At 48.6% G+C, this 13,627-nt stretch overlaps 1 protein-coding gene across 1 annotated transcript; it reads right to left on the reverse strand.

Moving 5' to 3' along the window:
* Positions 1-6,391: 6,391 nt before the first annotated feature.
* LOC143214169 (uncharacterized) lies at positions 6,392-11,362 on the reverse strand. Its single transcript, XM_076434883.1, has 5 exons — positions 11,098-11,362; positions 10,921-11,049; positions 6,841-10,876; positions 6,535-6,656; positions 6,392-6,414 (listed from the first exon to the last, which is right to left on the reverse strand). The coding sequence occupies exons 1-5, from the start codon at positions 11,360-11,362 to the stop codon at positions 6,392-6,394; spliced, it is 4,575 nt and encodes a 1,524-aa protein (XP_076290998.1).
* Between the last annotated feature and the right edge of the window lie 2,265 nt (positions 11,363-13,627).

The following is a 13,627-nucleotide window of genomic DNA, read 5'->3' on the forward strand; positions in this document are numbered from 1 at the left end:
ATCCGATGACCTATCCTCGGACCACTGTCCAGTGTTGTTGTTGCCAGAGATTAAACACTCATTTGCCACCTCTTCCTCAGTCACTGACTTGGACTTGTACCGCGAACATGCGAGCAAAATAAGCATTTCTCCTATCATCAACTGAACCGATGATATTGATCACAAGGTGACTCTATTTCAACGGTTACTTAAATCCTGTTTCTTCAAGGCTACCTCGTTTGTAAACACACCTGACAAACATGTCAAACCTGACGAGAAACTCAAGTTTCTTATTCGTCTACGCAACTCTGCCAGAAAGCATTGGCAACGAACCGCCGATCTGACTTCATTTGAACAATACAAGCAGCTATCAAAAAGCATGCAACGACGAGTGAGATTTCTCAATAGCCAGCGCATCCAGACTGAAATCAAAAGAGTAGTTAATTCTCTTACCTTCTGGCCTGTCTTCAGAAAAATCATGAAAAAGCCGATCTACATTCCTCCACTCATCGATTATTCAGGGAATTTTCATGATTCGAACTCCACTAAAGCTCAATTACTGGCAGATCAATTCTGCAAAGTATACAATGAGGCTTACAATAATAATAATAATAATAATAATAATAATTTTTTTTTTTTGAGGAGGGGGAAATGCGTTTACGCACCATAGGAACAGGTATCGTCCCGTGTGTGGGGCTCTCGGCAGCTTGTCACTCTACCCACTAAAACCCAAACCTCCGTCGAGCAGGCGCTTGCTCCCCCGGAACCGCCTTTCGGCATTACTTCGGAGGGCGCCCTTCCTTAAGCCCATTTTGGGCTAACCAACGTCACTCAGCGCCGGAGTGGGCGCTCTACCTTCCTCTTCTCTTTGTTTTTGGCGGAGGATGGTTTCTGCAAAATATGCCACCCCTGCCCAGTTCTTTGGGTTGCGCAACATCACCTCCACGATGTTGTCGGGAGTGATGTCGCAGCCCACTAACTCCGTGACCCTCTGCCGCTCCGCCCACCACCTTCGGCATTCGAAGAAAGTATGGAGGACGTTGTCGCGGGGAGAGTCGCCATATTTACAGTCGGGGTCCGGTACCTTCCCGATGGTGTGTAGGAAGGCACGGAACAACCCGTGCCCCGTCAGGAGTTGGGTGAGATGGTATCCCACTTCTCCATGCTCTCGTTTAAGCCAGGTGTCCAGTCGGGGGATGACCCTCCTGGTCCACCTGGCGGTTGTTGTCGCCTCCCATCGGGCTTGCCAAGTCTCGATGGTGGCGATACGGGCATTCCTCGCCGTTTCATCTTTGTCCTGAGCAAGCTTGTTGGCGTGAACGTACTTCCGTTCTTGGGCGATGAGGTCGATAGGAATGACCCCCGCGACGACCAGCACCGCAGCCTCCGAGACCGTGCAATAGGAGCACGCGATACGGAGTGCACCTCTCCGCTGCACTGCGGCCATGCGCTTGCGATACTTCTCGTATCGCAAAGCATCGGCCCAAACCTCTGCGCCGTAGAGCATGACAGACTCGGCGGTTCTGGGTAGAAGACGCCTCCTAGCCGGTGTCGGCCCACCGATATTGGCCATCAACCTACTCAGAGATGTAACACTGACGCCGCCTTGTCCGCTCTACGCCGAATTTCCTCCCAGAAGGTGAGCCGAGAATCGAGCATCGTCCCCAAGTACCGGACCGCGTTTTTCGTCGAGACCGTCACGTGCTCCATCTGCATATTCCTGATCAGGGGGATGCGTTTCTTGGTAAGTAGCACGATTTCGGTCTTGGCTAATGCCAGCTGCAACCCATGGTCGCTCATCCAAGAGCGTATACGTCGCATTGCCTGATTTAGCAGCCATTGTGCCCGCTCGACATTGCGAGCGATGATCAACATGGCAGCGTCGTCCGCGTATCCAACCAGGTCAACCCCCTCGGGCATTTGGATCCTCAGGAGACCATCGTAGGTAATATTCCATATGTCAGGTCCGGAGATCGAGCCCTGGGCCGCCCCCGAGGTGATCTCCTTTCTTGCCGGGCCGTCCTCGGTGGTATAGGTGATGGAGCGGTTCCTCAGATAGTCGTCGAACAATCTGAGGAGGTACTTGGGTACCTTGAAATCCCGCTCCATGGCAGTTAGGACATCGCTCCACCTCACCGAATTAAAAGCATTTTTCACGTCAAGCGTGACCAGCAGACACACGGGGCGGGTGTAGTGATTTCCCCTTTCCGCGCTCCTGGCGGCATTCACCACCTCCTGAATGGCGTGGATGGTGGATCTCCCTCTTCTAAAGCCGTATTGCTTTTCGGAGAGATCTCCCGCAGCTTGAACTGCCGCGTGGAGTCGAGGTCGTATTAGTCCCTCCAGGAGCTTCCCCGCCGTGTCCAACATACTAAGAGGTCTGTAGGACGACGGGGAATCCACCGGTCCTTTGCCCTTTCTGATCAATGCCAATCTCGCTGTCTTCCAGCGGGAAGGGAACTTTCCCGCTTTCAGGCAGGAGTTGTACATTTCCAGCAAGAGGCATGGGTTACTTTTAGCTACTGCCTTCAGCACTTCGGCTGGAAGGCCGTCCGGCCCCGGGGCCTTCCTTGGCTTCATAGCGCGCACCGCGCTCGAGAGTTCCTCCTTGGTGAAGAGGGGAACCTCCAGCGTCTCCTCCGTTCTTGGGCGGTCAGGTCTCCTTTCGTGCGTGGGGAATAGGCCATCGACGATACGGTCGACAGTTCTGGCATCTAGGGGGGCACTGTTGGAATACGCTCCCAACTTGCGCAGGACTATTTTGTACCCTAAACCCCAAGGATCGTTGTTAAGATCCTCGCACAAGACTTTCCAGCATCGGCGCTTACTCGCATCGATGGCCCGGCGGAGCTCGTGTTTCGCCGTCTTATACGCCGCGGCCTCCGGGGCTGCGTCGCGATCGCGTCGACGAGCTCTATGCGCGAGCCGTCTGAGCTTATGGCACTTCCGCCTCAGCTCCGCGATCTCGTCCGTCCACCAATAAACAGGGCGCCTGGCGTCGCGTTGCACTTTCCTCGGCACAGCCGCTCTACAAGCCCGGTGGATGGCGCTCATCACAGTGTCCACCACCAATTCTGCTCGCTCAGGGAGGGGCATATTCGTCGGTATCCCGTCTAGGGCTCGCTGACCGTGTACTAGGGCCGGAGACAGCTTCTCGATGTTCATCCTGGCTACATTCCACTTGGGTGAACCCCGGTGTTGGTGGGCCCTGGCTGGCACGGCATCCCGCACACGGAACGTGATGTACTGGTGATCGCTAGCTGTGTAGTCCTCAATCACCCGCCAGTCCTGCACCCGTGCAGTCAAGTTTTCCGTAGCCAGGGAGATATCGATGATGGTTTGGCGATAGCCTGGCCTCCGGAAGGTAGAGACCGACCCAGTGTTTAACACCACCAGGCCGAGTCTGGACGCCATATCCATGACATCCCCACCCCGGGAATCAGGCCAGGCTTCTCCCCACTCGAGAGCTTTGGCGTTGAAATCCCCAGCCACTATCAGCTCGCCCTCCATGTTGCGGCACGCGTCTTCCAGGCCCTGGAGTTTGGCCCGGAAGTCTCCAATTCTTTCATTTGGGGTGAGGTACACACTGACGTATGTCACGTCCTTGGCCCTCGCCCAAACGAAACCGCTGCCGGATCCATGGGATGCGACATTGACTCGTCGCAAATCCGGGATCCATATTGCGGCCGTGCCAAGCGCGTCAGCGTGCCATCCTGGCCCGACCTCGTCCCGGTATTGCTCGCTCACAAGGACGATGTCTGCATTGAGCTCAAGGCGGATCTGAGTTTGGAGGCACTGCGCTGCCCTGCACCTGTTCAGATTACACTGAATCACTCCAACCGATACCATTGATCTCGCCATTGATTACGGTCTCGCTTCAGCCAGCGCTTTACGGAAAGCGTCGCAGCCCCCCGAGCCAGGTATATGTCTCCGAGCGTCAGGCTTCCCCGGTTCCTCATTGCAGAGATAGCACAGAGGGTCGCCAACGCAGACCTGCGACTTATGGCCCTCTTTGCCGCACTTAAAGCAGGCCTTGCTGCGATCCGGGCCTTTGCAGCTGTGGCTCTGGTGGCCAAAGCCCAGGCACCTAAAGCACCTGGGAACCACCGCGCGCCTTCGGATGCGACAATTAATCCACCCGATCTTAATACGCGCGGCGCCCAGCAACTTCGTGGCGGCCACCTCGTCCACAAAGGCTATTGCCGCTCTCTGCTCCCGCCCGTTTGGCCTGGTCAGGGTCACCTGCAGGTGCCCGGAGTATTCGCCCAGGGTCCGAGTCAGAGCCTCCTGTACCTCCTCTTTTGTGGTGTAACTGTCCAGATCTCTTATCTCCAGGCTAGCTCTGGGGATAAGTTCCCGGACAGTGCTGTCTGCTCCAACGGTCTTCTTCAAGGCTTCCGAGAAGGCCGTGCGGGCGCCTACCGTGGTCTTTTTTAGTTCCACGAGCACATCTCCCGTCCTCGTGCGTCGTACGGATCGTATGTCGACGCCGCTCTCCTCGGGCTTAACGGTTTGGCGGACTTTCCCGAGTATGTCCGCATACGTCTTCCCGCTTGTCGGTTTAAGGATAATCGCTTCGGGGCGGGGTTTTCTCTTAGCAACCCGCCGCTCCTTATCATCTTTAGAAGGTACAGTAGCCCTATTTTTCAAGAGTTCTTCTTCCTTCTTTTCTTTCTTCGCTTTCTTCCTCTTCTTTCCCTTCCTCTCTACCTTAGTCCACTCCTTTGGACTGGGTCCCTCTTTTTTCTTTTTGGACTCAAGGTGTGTCGTGGAGAGAGGGGAAGTGGCACCCCTCTTTTTTTCCCGTCCCATCCTGTGGCGTGTTTGCTTGAGCGAGTCGCGCCTCGGTTGTTGTCTCTAATGGGCCTCTAGCTGCTACCTGGCCTAGTTGTACTAGGCGTCTGATGGCGGAAAGGCTCTTCTTTCTAAAAAATCGGCAGCTGTCAAGAACCTCGAACAGCTTAGGTAGGCCGTCTTTAATGGTCCTTGAGATGTTGGGCTGCTTTGTAAGTGCTCCCGTCATCTCCCGTATGAGACTCATCATCACCTCGTGCCTCCGCTCCGCTTTCTCTTCCGCCTCGGCGATTTCTTGCCAGACGGCGGTAAAGCCGTCGGTTGGCTCAGCCTCGCTAATACCTGCCTGTCGCTCTGTCCCCTCGATTAAGGGAGTCCGTGTGGGATCCTGTGCAGTGGGTCCTAGCCCTGTTGGCGCATCCCCACCCAAGATCCCTACATCGGAGTTTCCTCCATCTCTGCCAGGCGTATCCCGATCTGGAAGATGCCGCGATCTCCCCGGGGACGGGTTAGATGGCGGAGTCCTTTGGAGCATCGAGCTCTTCGCGAACACCTGCGATTCCCCCACTACATCCATGTTTTAGTTGTTTTTGCGTTTATTCATGTCTATATCAGTGTAAATCCTTACGACGGTTCGCACCGCTATGGGACCCCTACCGCAGTAGGGGTGCTATCCCCGCCGGAGTTTTTACCCTAGTTACGCCACGCCAAAGCCGAGAAGCGGTTTATCAGCTGGCCAAGCCTATTGACGTGGAAAAAATGACTCTACAAAAAATTAAAATAAGATGTTAAAGGTTTAACGTCACCCCTATCGAAGGGAGGCACCGGATCCGAGCCGGATATTCCCCCAACTTCAGGCTAGACGGTGCGCTGGTTTGCCCCCCAGCGCTCAGGGTATGAGGAAATACTGGCCAGGTAATCCTCCACCCCTGCGCCCGAATTCACGGCTTCAACCCCCGAATAGGCTCCAGTCAGCTGAGGGTAGCGGTTTCTCCACGTTAAACATGTAAGTGTTGCCACATACAGAGGTCAGGTACAGACATATCCCTCAGCCCCGGTCGGGAGGCTACTACTCCTCCCTTGGATAGTCTACGGGGAATATCCACCGCGAACCGGCCGCAGCCACATTTATACATACATTCACACATACATTCATACCGTACCCAGGAACGCTGGGGACTGTAAACCAGGCAGCGCTCCGGAGTACACCCCTCGCTCTGTTAGCACACGCCGAAACGTGTCCCAGGGTCCGCCACGAGGAGGTGGAGTGAGAGGATTTAGACCTTGGACATCCCTCGAATAGAGAGAACGGACCGACAGTGGATCTGAATCGCCACTGTAGGCGCCCAAGATCCTAGGACCCCAATAATAATAATAATAATAATAATAATAATAATAATAATAATGATAACGATAACGATAACGATAACGATAACGATAACGATAACGATAACGATAACGATAACGATAACGATAACGATAACGATAACGATAACGATAACGATAACGATAACGATAACGATAACGATAACGATAACGATAACGATAACGATAACGATAACGATAACGATAATGATAATGATAATGATAATGATAACGATAATGATAATGATAAGGACTAGCTTTCCCCGCCACGCGTTGCTGTGGCTCAGAATTTTTTAAATTTATGTTTTTACCTGTCACGGATGTGACATTTATATGTTTTATTATTATTATTTTATTATTTATACATCAGTGTTTTCGCAAACGTGCCACATTCACATAACTTGAAGTAAGCAGTTAGCGTTGTAGTTGTCCAGTGGAAAAAGTCGTCAAAACTTTTGAAGGAATGGACTTTTTCGTATGCTGATTTCTCATAAACGTCTGGTTCAAACCCCAGCTTTCTACGTTTAACCGTTCTCGATTGATGCCGTCACAAACAGACAGACAAACACGGTTTTAGCTTTCTATGTTTAGTCGTTCTCAATTGATCCTTTTACAAACATACAGACAGACACGATCTTATGAAAGTAATAGTTTGAAAGGTTGATATACATGTCATAAAATTTAATTAAAGCCTTAACCTACTGCAATGCTTCTTGATACACGACATTCTTGACGGTCCTATTGGAAGTGCAAATGAATAGGTGAGAAGGGCTGGTAACTCGAGAACAGGCGACGTAAAATTGTCCGTGAGAGAAACAATCCGACCTAACATCTATCCCGGCAATCTGCAACATCTGTCCCTGAGCTTTATTAATGGTCATTGCGAAGCAAACGCTAATCGGAAACTGAATTCTTTTAAATTGAAAGGGGAAGTTGGTTGGGATGATTGGGATCCTAGGAATAAAGACCATTTCACCCTTGCCACTACCTGTCAGGATCATAGCATGAATGACATGGCGGTGAAGGGCCTTAATTAACAATCTCGTGCCGTTACAAAGCTTGGGGGGGTTCAAGTTCCTCATCAACATTACAGGGACACCAATTTTAACTTTAAGAATATGAGCGGGAAGCCCGGGAACAGCTATTGACTCTAGGAACTCTGTAGGGTATTGAACAGACTCATCTGCAGTTACTGTACTGTTCAAAGACCTGTAGTGCATTTCTTCAGCTTCAAACATATCGAGCACTGCCGAGTTGATCGAGTTGGCCTGATCATTCGTTAGTGTTAGGATGGCTCTGTTACAGAGCCACTGCTCAGACTGATTAGATATGTTAGCAGCATCAGGGTACACTCGGGAGATCAGGTCTTCAATTGTTGACACAACATTACAGAGCTGGGGTGACAGTGTCACATTGTCATCGCTGCCGATAGTGCCATCTCCTATTCTGAGTAGGAGAGAAGAGAAGCTGGCACTCTCCTCGCTGCCGCCAAGTTGAACACTCATGTTGGTGGTGAGAGTCACTTTTTCGATGGCAGGCCAAATAGTGGACTGTTCCAAACATGCATTAACTTCGTCGGCGCGGGTACCTCGGTAAACGACTGGCAAGATTTGTCGGAAATCTCCAGAAAACAAAGTGGTGATACTTCCCATGACAGTATTCGTAGATCTAATGTCCCTAATAGTGCGGTCCACAGCCTCGATTGCCTTCTTATTGGCCATGGTACACTCGTCCCAGACAATTAGATGGCAGTCTTGAATCACCTTAGCCAGGTCACTGTTTCTGGAGATATTACAGATTGGGGTCTCGCTCCTATCTAAGCCTATAGGGATTTTAAAAGTCGAGTGGGCTGTCCGACCTCCAGGAAGTAGAGTAGCTGCAATCCCAGAGGATGCTACAGCTAACGCTATCTTTCCTGAACTCCTAACTTTAGCCAGGATTAAATTTTGAGGAGATGGCATGGAGTAATGAGAGAGAGGCTGGCCTCCATTGGATTGGACAGCCTCTTCTAACAGTGCTAAGCCCCTATCATAGCAGTGTTCCTCAACATCATGGGAAGACGTGTCTATAGACCTCCTTCGCCAGTCCCTAAACACATCCTCACAAAGACTTCTTTTAAATTGGTGCCAGAGTTCAAGAGGGTCTGAGGGACTACAGAAAATTAAAATGATGGCAAACAGTTCTCTCAGCTTTCTGGGGCTATCAGAGACTGCTGCCTCTGTCAGAGTTTGATGCCATTGCTCATCATCCTCTAACAGGCCTAGACTTCGACAGGCAGCCTGATAGGTTGGCTGGACCACGCCATTAATTGTCTTTAGGCTGGCGAATGAAGTGGGGCCTCGGATATTGTACAATAGCATCCTAAGGTGGAAACACTCTGTGTTATTGGGGTGGATGGTGAAAACTCGCCCAATAACATGCTCTTTCTTTACTCCTGGATGTCCTTCCACGGGTGTGCCCTGCTTTCTACGACAGAACTCTCCTCTTTGTCGGTTGAAAGTGTAGTACGAAGGAACTTCCTCGTACAGGAGTGTACTGGCAAAGGCGTCCTTTGTACACACCTTAAAGAAGGCCAGCAATGTGGTGTTTTTAGGGTTTTCCAGCCTTTCCTGAAGGTTTTCAGGCTGGAAGTAAACCCTCTGGCCACTCTCCAAGTGAATATCCAAGCGGATCACTGGAGGAAATCTCTCGTGGATGTGAAATGAGAGAATACGCCACACAGCCTCGGAGGTGCTAATGTATCTTCCGCTCTGATAAGTCGTGATCTCGTCCCTATTGTTCCTAACACCAAAGGTAGCCTGGTCACTACCTTTGTTCACATATTTGCAAATGTATTTTATGGACTGGACGCTGCTACAAAACTCTACATTAATATGGGCTTTTAAAGTTCTCGAAAGGACAGGGGAATAGGGAACTACCCAGGAATTGTCTACGATAATATCACGGCCACCGTACCTAAGTGTCGCAGTAAACCCGCCCTGAGCGGGAGACCTTCGCTTGTAGGTAGGATAGCCATCATCTCCAGTGATGGTTTCCCTCACGAATGCTCTGGGGTACTTCTTGCTACACCGACCTTCTCTCATACACGGTGACAGCAAGTTGAGAAAACCACAGGGCCCATGAACCATGTGGTTTTTAACAACACTGTAGAGTTCTGGGTCCTGTGCAGGGTCGGGAAACTCAGCTCGGATCACGTCATCGATCTGAGCTGGCCTGATCTTTTCTCTCAGCCAGAGAAGAATGTGGGCATGGGGGAGGCCTCTCTTCTGCCACTCAACCGAGTACATGTAGCAGGAAGCAGCTCCAAATAACTGATTTTTTGTTAGTAAATTAATCAGGACTTTGAGTTTCAGGTTAAAGACCCGAGATACTACATCATGTCGATCTTGGGGGCCTTGACCTGGCAGAAGTTCCCTTACTATTTCACCCCACCGTGGATTAGTAGTAAAAGTAATAAATAGATCAGGTCTCCCGTATTTGCGCACGTAGCAGAAGGCGTCCTGGGTACGTTGGTGCATGTACCTAGGGCCTCCTGTGAAGGTAGAAGGCAAGATTACCAACTGGCCCATATTTTGCGGGTCCTCATCCGTGCCCAAGGCATCTCGGAGGTGAATATAACTTTCCATCCTCAGTCTTGTCTGATTAGTTCTAAGATACGTCAGTCGCTCGGTCTCTATCTTGGCATACATATCTACCCAAAACTGATTAGTGAGTTGCCTATAATAGATTAGGGGATTAAACTCATTTTGACGGATCATCATCCTATACGCATAAAATTGGAGGGCCGATGTTTTCTTGCGGTCGTTTTCCTCGCCAGTGGTGGGGTCAACTTGGAAAATCAAGAAGTTGTAGCCGTCCTCCCCTCTGGGAAACATAAGAGGGTACTGGAGAGCGTCATAGGAGCGGTGGGTCTCTGATATTCTCCTCAGCTCACCACCCCTGCCACTGATGATAATATCACGACAGCTACACTCCTGGTTGACCAGCAACACCGCTACCTCGTTAGTAGTGGGTTCGTTATACCGACCCCTGTGTTCCCCCCGAGGACGTCTATCAGCTTGAATAACTAATTGCAAATCCGGAATTGCTCCGGCAGGGAGGGTATCAACGGCGGACTTAAAACTCTGAACATAAGAATTGCTGTTGTGTAGCATTTCTTGAAGTTCCCTGAGCAAGGCAATGTTCATATTGGTAAAATTACCTGCTCGTTGCTCAGCCTGAGAGAGATAATCTGCAATGAAGTACAATTGCAGAAATTTCGGTTGAATTTCATTTTCGGAAGGCAAGAGGAATCCGATTAAATGATAAACTTGCCCTTGGACTTTAAAAGTAGGCATGAAGTTACCCTCGGATATAACATTTGCTCCAAATGAGGTCATTTGAAATGCAGAGTTATATGAATGTACTTTTTTGAAGAAATGACGCGATTCAGGCCTATCACCGGTCAATAAAGAATTAAGTGGCTCTGGAGGCGACTGAATTAGGGGCAATCTGACCTTGCCAGAACTACAACACATTCCAACAGTCTCTCCCTTCCACTTCAAAGCATTGCAAAAGACACACACGCGTTCCATTCGTCCAATATCAGACTCCACGTGATAATTAATTAATGGATTATATTGAAATCCACCCATGTCTTTTCTTATCCACGGCAGCAGAGCAAGTCCCTCCGGTTGTTGTCCAGCGCCCAATAGACCAGGTTGGTGTCCTTCATTTGGTCTTCTTTCTTGCACCAACACTGCCTCATCACTTCTTCGAGTCGTATGTCTGAGGCGGTCTAACTCCAGACGAACTTCCCTTTGTGTAGAACTTTCTCTACTCCGTGAAGCCGAATGCCGCGCTCTATCAGAGGTGAAACGTAGCTCACGCTCAGCCTCCGATTCAGTAGCTCGCGATCTTGAAAGTCGAGCTCTATTAGAAGCTAAGCGTTCGTTACGTTGAGTTTCTGATTCTCGGAACCTGAGAGTAGATTGTATTTCTCTCGTATCTCTCCGGCGTTGTTGACGTTGGAGATCGGTCTCGTTTTCTCGAACACACCTGACTTTAGCGGCATTGTGCGATCTCCTTCCAAGATTCGGTCGCTTGCGAGATGGCATGCGTTCGTTACGTTGAGTTTCTGATTCTCGGAACCTGAGAGTAGATTGTATTTCTCTCGTATCTCTCCGGCGTTGTTGACGTTCGAGATCGGTCTCGTTTTCTCGAACACACCTAACTTTAGCGGCATTGTGCGATCTCCTTCCAAGATTCGGTCGCTTGCGAGATGGCATAGTGCAAACGATTAAAGATAAAAAAGGATAAAAAAGGAAAAAAGATGCAATAAAGAAATAAAAAAGAGATAAAAAAGAGGTAAAGAAGGGGTAGGATGAGTAGAAAGGGAAAAAAGGGTAGAAAAGGGTTAAAAAGGGTAATAAGGGTAAAAAAAAGTAGAGAGCGTTTTGGATTCTCAAAGTAGCAGCAGCGTCTTGGTGTCGACTAAAGCTAAAATTTGAAATTCATACCCGCGTGTGTTCAAATTAATCCTAATTGATTAATTAATCATAGTACATCATATACATAGTTAAAGTGATAGTTAAAAGTGAAAAAAAACATCTAGAAAGGATACGGATAGTGGGAAACTTCACAGAAATCCTCCCATCCAGGAAGGCACCCCGAGAGGAGAAATCCGAAGGGGTTGACCCGGGTACAACGGAAAAAGTGAAGGAGGGAGTAGTCTTACAAGGGAGAAGGCAAAATTTGAGATTTTTCAACGAGTTTCGCACGGAAAGTCCGTGGAATTCTAATAGAATAATAATAATAAAAATGGATCAATTTTAGAAAAAGGGGGATTCCTCAAAAAAGGAGTAAAAAGCGAGGTAGGGGGTTACGAGGCCTATCCAAAACCAGTTTTAATTCGAAAATCGGACAGAAATTAAAGCAGTAATAACGATTATTAGAAATTCGTTAGAGTAAGAGAGAAGTCGGCAGAAAGAGAAAACACTGCACGTCAGCCTTAAGGGAGCGCGTCAGTCAGTAGGAGCGAGCGAGAGCCACGAGGTGCGTAGAGACCTCTCTCTCGCGCCCGTGAGGAAAGACAGAATACAGTGTTCCCGACTTAGTACGAAATAGAGTAAAGGAAAAATAAAAAATCGAGATTTACTACACGAACTTCCGAAGCGGGTCTCGTACGGAAAGTCCGTGGAATTCTGTATAGGCAACTACGGGCTATTCTGTCCGCGGACTTTTTTGTCGAGCTTCGCACGGAAGGTCCGTGGAAAAAATTTAAATTTAAATAAATTTAGAAAAACGGAGAGCCCCTTAGGAGGGTTGTCCCCCCGGGGGTGCGTTATACTAATGCGAGAGAGTGCTGTAGAATAGGAATTGCAATTAGGTTAATAAATAGATAAATAACGAGGTAGGAAAATAATAGAGTTTAATCAGTAAGTAAGATACACAATATTGGCGGATATATAGCAGATTTTACACAAAACTTAGAATTACAATAGATTAAGCGATCAGACATACAATACTTGTAAAGATTAACGAACAATTAAAGGGAAAATGTGATTCAAGGGTAAAAAAAGTAAAAGGGGCAAAAAGGGGTAAGAAATAAAAATTAAATATTGAATGCAGTTGAATACAGTCAATAAGCAAAGCGGTATTCCAAAAAGGCAGACTTTTCTTCACGAAATGCGCAGAAGAAAATTTGTTTTTAATCTTCCAAGCTACCCATATTAATACCACCCAATGCAACACTTTGCTTGCGAGAAACTCGGCCATCTGGCGGTGGCCGCGGTAGCTGGCGCCGCGTGGTCTCTCTCTCTCTCTCTCTCTCTCTCTCTGGAAGGTTTTAGAGCAAACCGCATTCGAAAAAGTCCATTCGATCAAAAGTTATAAGCAGAAATGTGCCGAAAAGATAATAAAATTGTGTCTGTCTGCATGTTTGTAACGGCATCACTTGAGAACGGCTCAACGTAGAAAGCTGGGGTTTGGACCGTTAAACGCGGCTTTGCCACGGGAAGGTTTAAGAGCAAAGAGTATTCGAAAAAGTCCATTTGATCAAAAGTTATAAGCAGAAACGTGCCCAAAAGAGAGCGAAAAAGTTGACTTTTTTCACTAATGAGGTCACAACTTTTGAACCAATAGACTTTTTTGAATGCGGTTTGTTCCTAAACCTTCCCGAAGAAACGCCGCGTCTAACGGTCCAAACCCCAGCTTTCTACGTTGAGTCGTTCTCAAGTGATGCCGTTACATACATACAGACAGACACGATTTTATTATATATAGAGATAGAGACGACGACGACGACGATGATGATAATAATAATAATAATTTGCTTTATTTCAGCCTTACAGCTAAGAAATGCGACTTGGTTTACTATAACCTATCTGTACAAAACTATCTTATTTCACACATGCGATCCATACCTTCTCCCATTCATTTCTGTGTCGCACACATTCCTACCCTGTCCTACTCTTTTAGTATACTAATTAACACTAACCCAACTTACTTC

The sequence above is a fragment of the Lasioglossum baleicum genome, chromosome 12, assembly GCF_051020765.1.
Source record: "Lasioglossum baleicum chromosome 12, iyLasBale1, whole genome shotgun sequence".
Classification (NCBI taxonomy): Eukaryota; Metazoa; Arthropoda; class Insecta; order Hymenoptera; family Halictidae; genus Lasioglossum; species Lasioglossum baleicum.